The sequence below is a fragment of the Tachysurus fulvidraco genome, chromosome 14 (assembly GCF_022655615.1).
Source record: "Tachysurus fulvidraco isolate hzauxx_2018 chromosome 14, HZAU_PFXX_2.0, whole genome shotgun sequence".
NCBI classification, from domain to species: domain Eukaryota; kingdom Metazoa; phylum Chordata; class Actinopteri; order Siluriformes; family Bagridae; genus Tachysurus; species Tachysurus fulvidraco.
The window spans coordinates 7,065,809-7,073,721 of record NC_062531.1 but is presented as its reverse complement, the minus strand read 5'-3'; the positions used below and the strand labels follow the sequence as shown (position 1 = coordinate 7,073,721).

General features: G+C 35.5%; 1 protein-coding gene across 6 annotated transcripts in view; it reads left to right on the top strand.

Moving 5' to 3' along the window:
- Window positions 1–2,164: 2,164 nt before the first annotated feature.
- Window positions 2,165–7,913, top strand: part of LOC113639436 (tumor necrosis factor receptor superfamily member 14-like) — a 6,581-nt gene continuing 832 nt past the window's right edge. Inside the window, exons 1-9 of one of the 6 annotated variants that reach the window (XM_047800332.1) lie at window positions 2,165–2,564; window positions 2,733–2,873; window positions 3,438–3,461; window positions 3,720–3,809; window positions 4,329–4,454; window positions 4,733–4,888; window positions 5,333–5,417; window positions 5,531–5,700; window positions 7,381–7,397. In XM_047800332.1, coding sequence (XP_047656288.1) covers window positions 2,816–2,873; window positions 3,438–3,461; window positions 3,720–3,809; window positions 4,329–4,454; window positions 4,733–4,888; window positions 5,333–5,417; window positions 5,531–5,700; window positions 7,381–7,397 — 726 coding nt within the window. In that variant the 5' untranslated portion in view covers window positions 2,165–2,564; window positions 2,733–2,815. Of the gene's footprint in view, window positions 2,874–3,437; window positions 3,462–3,719; window positions 3,810–4,328; window positions 4,455–4,732; window positions 4,889–5,332; window positions 5,418–5,530; window positions 5,701–7,380; window positions 7,398–7,913 lie in introns of all 6 variants that reach the window. The other 5 variants (XM_027141248.2, XM_027141251.2, XM_027141250.2 and 2 more) reach the window with 5 other exon arrangements.

Here is a 7,913-nt window from a genome sequence, read left to right as displayed (position 1 = left end):
ATTTTTTTAACCTTCCTCTTGTGTTAGCTTTCTGTTACCATCTCTTATGTTAACGGGTCAGTTTTGACCCGTGTCTTAAAACAGTCATAAAATAGCCTCAAAACAATTATTTATCATCAGATTTGTTTCCTACCTTTTAGATACCATGTTAGGTTTCCTTATCCATAAAAAGATTGGTTTTAATATTTTTGGTGTGTCCCCTGGGCCTTTCTTTTGACAGCATACTTTTCATTTTTAATTCCAAAAAGTGGTAAAATTAACCTCAAGAGAATTACATAAATAAATGAAAGATTGTTATGTTTCCTGACTATTACTGATGAGTATTAGGACACATCTCTTAAATAAATTTGTTTTATACATTTTTTGTTTTATATATTTTTTTTAATTTTATTAACTATTGTAACATCTATGGTGTTACGGGTCAATTTTGACCCATATATTTTTTTTAAAAATAGAACATTAATACAAATACAAAATGAAAAGCAGAACAAGTAATGATACAAAATATAGATTTGCAAGGTCAAACACACAACAACCAATCAAGCAAATCAAACCAATAGAAATCTATTACTACTAAATCCAAAAAAGTCTTTGTGTGCAAAAACATGCATGAGTATGTGTGTGTTTTTAGATGCATGTGTGGTCATTCACTGGCATGTCTAGGTGGCAGTCAGCTTGTCCAGGTTGTCCACCTCTACAGTACATTGTTTTTATTATAGTCCAGGATTAATATGGGCTTTTTGTCACTTCGTGATGAGACAGCAGAATCTTTGTGAAAAGTGGACATAGTGTAAGTACAACACTCCGTTTTTTTTTGGACAACATGAAACAACAGTGGTGGTGTCTGTAAAAGTGAATTTTGAAGAAAGAGGAGCCCTGTGCTTCACCTGCAAAATTTCAACGGGCAACTCAGGTTTATTCACTCACTCACTCTCATTTTCTACCGTTTACCCAACTACCATGGGTCACGGGGAGCCTGTGCCTATTCCAGGCGTCATCGAGCATCAAGGCAGGATACACCCTGGATGGAGTGCCAACCCATCACAGGGCACACACACACACACATTACGGACAATTTTCAAGAGCTGCCAATCAACCTACCATGCATGTCTTTGGACCGGGGGAGGAAACCGGAGTACCCGGAGGAAACCCTGGAGGCATGGGGAGAACATGCAAACTCCACAGGTGTGAGGCGAACGTGCTAACCACTAAGCCACCATGCCCCAACTCAGGTTTTTTTTATTTTTTTTATTGTGCCCACCATGGTAAGTTTCCTTCTAAGAAGTTCTTGTCCAAGGTCATAGCTGGTAAAAAATTGTCACACGTGATATTGTGATTCCGCAGTCCAGTAGTCATTTCAAGGACTACACATTTTCGTTGTTTATTCTCAGGGATGCCACTCACAGTGTAAATCTGTAGATTTTTAAGACGTTTGCTGCCATGAAAATCAGGAGGTACTGAGCTTCAATATATGTTACTTCAGCACTGGCAACCACCTCATCAGACTCATTAAATGTGTCTGTCTTCCATTGATACTTTACATCATCTTCATCATCAGAAACATGCTTGTCCATATCACTATGCTGTTCTCTGTCCTCTGCCTCATTTTCAGCAAAGATATGATCCAGAGCTTGGCTTGTCGTAAATTGTCTTTTCATTTTCGCATGCTCCAAGATGGCGATGTGTACTCTGCAAGTCACTAACTCCAAACTGAATTGGTCTTATGCATGCCTTAGGTGTCTGGACGTATACGTCTTTGTTTGTTTCTTTTGTTTGTTCAGGGAAGGGGACAAACGGGCAAAGAGAGAAGCCCCTAACTAAAGCTCACAGGTTGGAAAAGAAGCTGGCTGTCAGTGGGCTGTTGGCTGACATTGTTAGTGAGCTGACAGCGTGTTTATGATTTCAGATTTGACAATATTTATAGTATTATAATATTATATTATAACTGGGTCAAAACTGACCCTAACTACACAAAGGTCATAATTTTCACCAGAGCATTTTAAAATTTAGTAAAAAAAAAAAATTTTTTTTAATTTTGTTTAAATTGAGGTTCCTGACAAAGTCAAAAAGCCTTGATACAATTAACAAATTTATGTGGTACTTTTAAGCATTTAAAACCTAAAAACGGGTCAGTTCTGACCCTAACACAAGAGGAAGGTTAAACTAAACACAACTACAGAATAAAGAGCACTGAGGATACAGTGAATATGCTTTGAACATAATGTATACAATACAGAGACAATAACATATGTACAAATATATGCAAAGCATCATGGGGACGGATCAATGTAACTGAATATGACAAACTACATGAACTTATTGTGGTTTGTCTATTCTCACTTAAAAACATTGTGTCTCATGTACAGACTATAAGTAACTATAAGTTACTTAATTCTACATAGTCACAGAATTCCATATATGATTTAATATGAATTGTATAATACAGTGCAACTGCAAGATGTAGTGATGTTTATATGAGGTAAATAAATACAGTTGTCTGCAGTAACCACAGAAAAGATCACTTACTGCATAACTTTGTGAATATAGAGACCCATCCGCTTCCGGTTAAGTGACGTTTTCTTTTGTGTGTGTTTTTTTTTTTACGTGTGTGTGGATAACAAGTAATAAATTCTTTTTTAAATAATTTCTGTTGTATCTAGTTAAAACTATAACTATATTAATCTATGTCAGAGAGGCAATAAGACATCTTTCTACTGTAAAACATTCAACAGGACTTCGGGAAAATGGAAAACTGCAGTGTGAAGCGAAGACGTTAAAACAGCGAGGATCAAAAACTTCCTCTAAAATGGTCTAAATGTATTCTGACAAAATAATGAAACCCACGCGTCTGAAACTTCTTTTGAACATATTCGGTAAGCAGGATGTGTGACTTGTCCCTTATTTTATCTTATCTTTATACGAGCTAGTATATTGTACTAACATTTAATTTAACGCCCAAGACAAACGTCAAAACTGTTTAGTTCTAAAGCAAGAAAACGTGTACCGGATATGTAGTTGTTGTTTTTTTTTTTATTATTATTTATGTCGACTGATTGAAGATACAAAATAGTGTCTATATTGTTGATATACAGCGTATTTACAGACAGTAGGGTCACAAAAGAGTTACAACACAAACCACAGCCCGACCTTTTTTTCCTTATGGCTCAGTTTTATTCAGTTATAACTTAAAATATTATGTTCAAATGTCATTATCGACAAAACGCAGATAAAAATCGAAACTTACTGTGTTTATGTTGTTATCATGGTGCCCAGGAGACTTTTTTTTTTTTTTTTTTTTTGGTGCCCAGGAGACTAGGGAGTGATTGTGCTCAAGATATACGTCAGTTGATAACCTGTGATGTGTGTCCTGTTTAGCCTGAAAGAAAAAACAAAAAGTTTAGCCTGAAAGACCCCTCTGTGTATTTATTTTTAATCAGGACCTTACTGGAAACTGCATGTTTGTGAGTCAGCAGTTTACCATCTTGTAATATATTCTTGCTTCATTAAATATATGCAATATACAATGTGGTGTACATTTATAATATACTAAGCAGTAGTAATACACTAATTTCTGCAACCTTCCTAGTGTGAAAGTAAATACATTTTCATTTCCATATGTGTATGTATAGCTAATGTTTGTGTCTGAAGTTAAAACTTTATTTCATTTTTTAAAATTTGCTTGGAAAGTATATACATGCATTTAAAATGTCTCCAAACAGGTATCTGTGCTACTTTCACATATGGAGAGAAATGTGGTCAAAGTGAATATCGATCAGCAGCTGACGAATGCTGTCCTATGTGTGCTATGGGTATGACATGGTGATACTTTTGTAAAACAATCAAGTCAGTAGAATAATAAAAGTTACAGCTAAATAACAGCCATACAATTATTACCTGGTATAAATTCATTCATCTTCAGTAAGTGCTTTATCCTGGCCAGGATTATTGTGGATCCAGAAGCCAATCCTGATAACACTGGGGGTATAGCAGGGATACGTTCTGGATGGGATGCTAGTCTGTCACAGGGCATCTCATTCACATGTCAGGGCAATTTAGATACACCAGTTCAACTACCAACATGGTTTTGACGATGGAAGGCAAGAGATCCCAAAGATACTTAACATAAAAAAGTTATTAAGCAGCCTTTTTTTCATTTGAATGACTCATTGAAATTATAATTTTGTCTAATATTCAGTTTCATCTGGAACTCATGTGTGCAGCTCTTTAGAAAAGATCTTAGGCAGATGGTTTTATGAAGACTTTTTGGTGTGAATTCTTTCATGTGCCTGTCCTTTTACACATCAGGTCATATTATGTCTGTTCTGCAGGATCAGTGGTTATGAAAGACTGCCATGGTGATTACAGTACAACATGCAAACCTTGTGCTAAAGGAACATTTATGAATGAACCAAATGGGCTACATACCTGCTTTCAGTGTAAAATCTGTGAAAATGGTAAATATATGTCTTAAACGCTTAAAATGAGTTGCAGTGGTTAAGTGGTTGGACTACTGACTGGACGTTTGTGAGTTTGAATCATGGGGCCACCAAGCTGCCAATTATGGGCCCCTGAGAAAAAGACCCTTAAAACTCAATTGCTCAGTTGTATAACTGAGATAAATGTAAATTGCTATGATAAGGGCAACTGGCAAATGTTTTAAATTCTTGTTTCTGTAATTTTAATCTGAGGATTTTTTTCAGTAAATCCAATAAATCTCATGTTCTCCTTGTAGGCTTTTATATTTCACAAGACTGTACATCAATGCAGGATACAGTCTGTGGGGTGTTGGATGGATTTTATTGCATTCGTTATTCAGATGAGAAAAGAGATTGTTCACTTGCAATAAAACACACTAAATGCAAACCTGGGGAACAAATAAAAACTCCAGGTGGGTACAAAATTAGCAGTCTTTTGATTACCACCACACTGAAAAAGGTGCAACCTTGAGTCAGTGCTTTTGAACAAGACTCTAGTGAAAATGGCATATTTATGGAGCTGTGTTTGGTCAAGTAATGAAAATTTAAAAACACCATTAAAGAAGTTTTGTATTATAAATATCTTAGTCATCACAACCTGTCACTGAACTTTTAGTGAATCAGTGAAAAGTAGCCCCAACAGCACTCATTCTATGCAAGTATTTTATACAGGTGATTGAAACAGTAACAAACTAAAAGTCTCACACTGAAAGCCTAGTGTTGTGACTAGTTTTATATCAGACATCACTCAAAAAAATTATTCATTATACTGATTGAAAATGTCCTATGAGTCTCTTTCCAGTGTTCTGGTGTGTTTGGGAATGAAGTGATTTTGATGTTTCAGTATTTATTTACAGGTACAAAGGCATCAGATACCATTTGTGAGCCCTGTTCTCCAGGGTTTTATTCTCCTGAAGGTGTGAACTGCTCTAAATGGACAGAGTAAGTCATTTCTTTTTCTTATAAGCTGTAATATTTTTGTTTGCATGTTGCATTACTTATTTTTCAGAGTGTTTTTCTTTGTGTAAAAGTTTTTAAAGTTTCCTTTCTTCAAGCTGTACAGGCAGAAATGAGATTGAGGACGAAGAAGGCACTTCCATTAGAGATGTTCAATGCAAACCAAGAAACCAGAATATGAGATATGGCTTCATAGCAGTTTTACTCATGGCTGCAGTTGTACTTTTGCTTGTAGTATTATACTTGAAGTACAGGCTAGAAATTAAAAGTGAGTTGTGTTCAGATTTTTCTATTTCAATCAGCAACTTTTTGTTTTGTGGAATCATGGCATCTAACATGTCAAAATACAGTTATGTCCATATATATTTGGACACAGGCACAATTTTCATGGTTTTGGATCTGTATGCTACCAGAATAATATTAAACTGAAACAGTCAAGATTCATTTGAAGTGTAGCTTTAATTCAAGGGGTTGCACAAAAATATAAAGTACTTTTAACTTTTAGGAACTGCAACCATTTTTTTCACAGTCCCCCCCCATTTTCGGGGCTCAAATGTAATTGGACAAATGAATATAATCATAAGCAAAATGTTAATTTTTAACTTTTTGTTGAGAATCCTTTGAATCCTTAACCCATGGGCATGAGCAAAGACTGGGTTTCCACCTTTCTTATGTTTTACCAGCGGTCTTCAGTTGTTGTTTGTTTGTGGTTCTTTCTTGCCTTTAGTTTTGACTCAGCAAGTGAAATGCATGTTCGATTGTGTTGAGATCAGGTGACTGACTCAGCCGTTGCAGAGTATTCTACTTTTAATTCATAAAATATTCCTGGGTTGCTTTTGCAATCTGTTTTGGATCATTGCCCAAGTGCACAGTGAAGTGCCGTCCAATAAGCTATGCTGCTTTTGGCTGAATCTGGACTTACAGTATCTTTCTTAATAATTCATCTGGGTGCTTCTGTCTTCTTTCACATCATCAATAAATACCAGTTACCCAGTGCCACTGGAAGCCATGCATGCCCATTCAATCACACTGCCTCCACCATGTTTTGCAGATGACGTTGTTTGCATCGGTTCATGGTCCAAGCCTTCTCCATACTTTTTCTTCACGTCATTCTGGTACAGGTTGATGTTAGTTCCATCTGTTCAAAAAATGTTTTCAAGAACTGGTCTGGCTTCTATAGATTTTTTTTTTTTTGGCAAAGTCAGGCTATTCTTCGGGCTTATGAATGGGTTGCACCTTGTGTTGAACCTTCTGTATTTGTTCTTGTAAAGTCTTCACTTGATTATAGACTTTGACAATGACACCCCTACCTCCTGGAGAGTTTCCTTCACTTGGCTGGATGTTGTGAATGTTTTTGTTTTTTGTTTTTTACCATGGAGAGGACCCTGCAATCATCTACTTCTTTCGTGGATGTCCAGGCATTTTTATTTTGACGAGCTCACCAGTGTGTTCTTTTGATTTGTCACTTCTAATGTCAATTCTGTCTGTGATCGATTTTTTGTAAGCCTAATGATGGCCTGTTGGATTACTTGGAGAGTTCATTTGCCCACATGATGTTGGTTCACAGCAATAGATTCAATATGCAAATACCACATTTAGAATCAACTCCAGACCTTTTCTTTGCTTAACTTATGAAGAACTAATGAAGGAATAGCTCACAACTGCTTTTGATTCAATTGTCCAATTAATTTTAGTCCCTTCAAAAAGGGGGTGGGGTAGTGGCTTTTCTAAAGAGATGTATTTCCTAAACCCATCCTGCAATTTGGATGTAAATGCCCTCAAATTAAATCTGAGTGTGCACTTTCAGTCTATATCCATTATATAACTATAACCTGAATATGTTTTGGTATATACCTAAAAAACTGACCGAACTGTACTACAAGTTTCTTAACTATTGCCACTGCTTGATTAATATTATTTGACACTCTCTTTTTTTTTTTTTTTGCAGGTACCAGAACATTAAATGTAAGTGAACAAAAATATTAGCTGTTTAAATGAAAGAGTTTTGATAATTGCTTTACTGAAGCAGTTTTTTGCAGAATTTATTTGCAGTTCTTACTTTGTAAGAACTGCTGCTTGATCCTACATTGTTGGATGTTTTAGACACTTTTGTTCTTCATCCATTTGTAAATGTTTTTTTTATTTGACCGAAATAAGTCACAGGTTCTATACAACTTTTTGATGCAGAAAATCTTTGATGTGAAATTTATTTAATAGAAATCTGAAATCAGAAACTGGAATTCTCTTTCTTCTTTATAAATGATTTGTGCTGAGGTAGCCCTATCTTTACTCTCCACTTCTGCTTTTCTAAAGGAACAAAAAAAACCTTTCATATAATGCTAATTTTGTAGCTATGATTGTTTTGTATGCATTGAAACAAGCATTAATCTGTTTAATTAGTTAATCAAGTTGTTGTCTTATTGCCTTTGTTATGGGCACATGTATTAGTGAGATGAATCTGCTTGCTTTATACTGTAGATC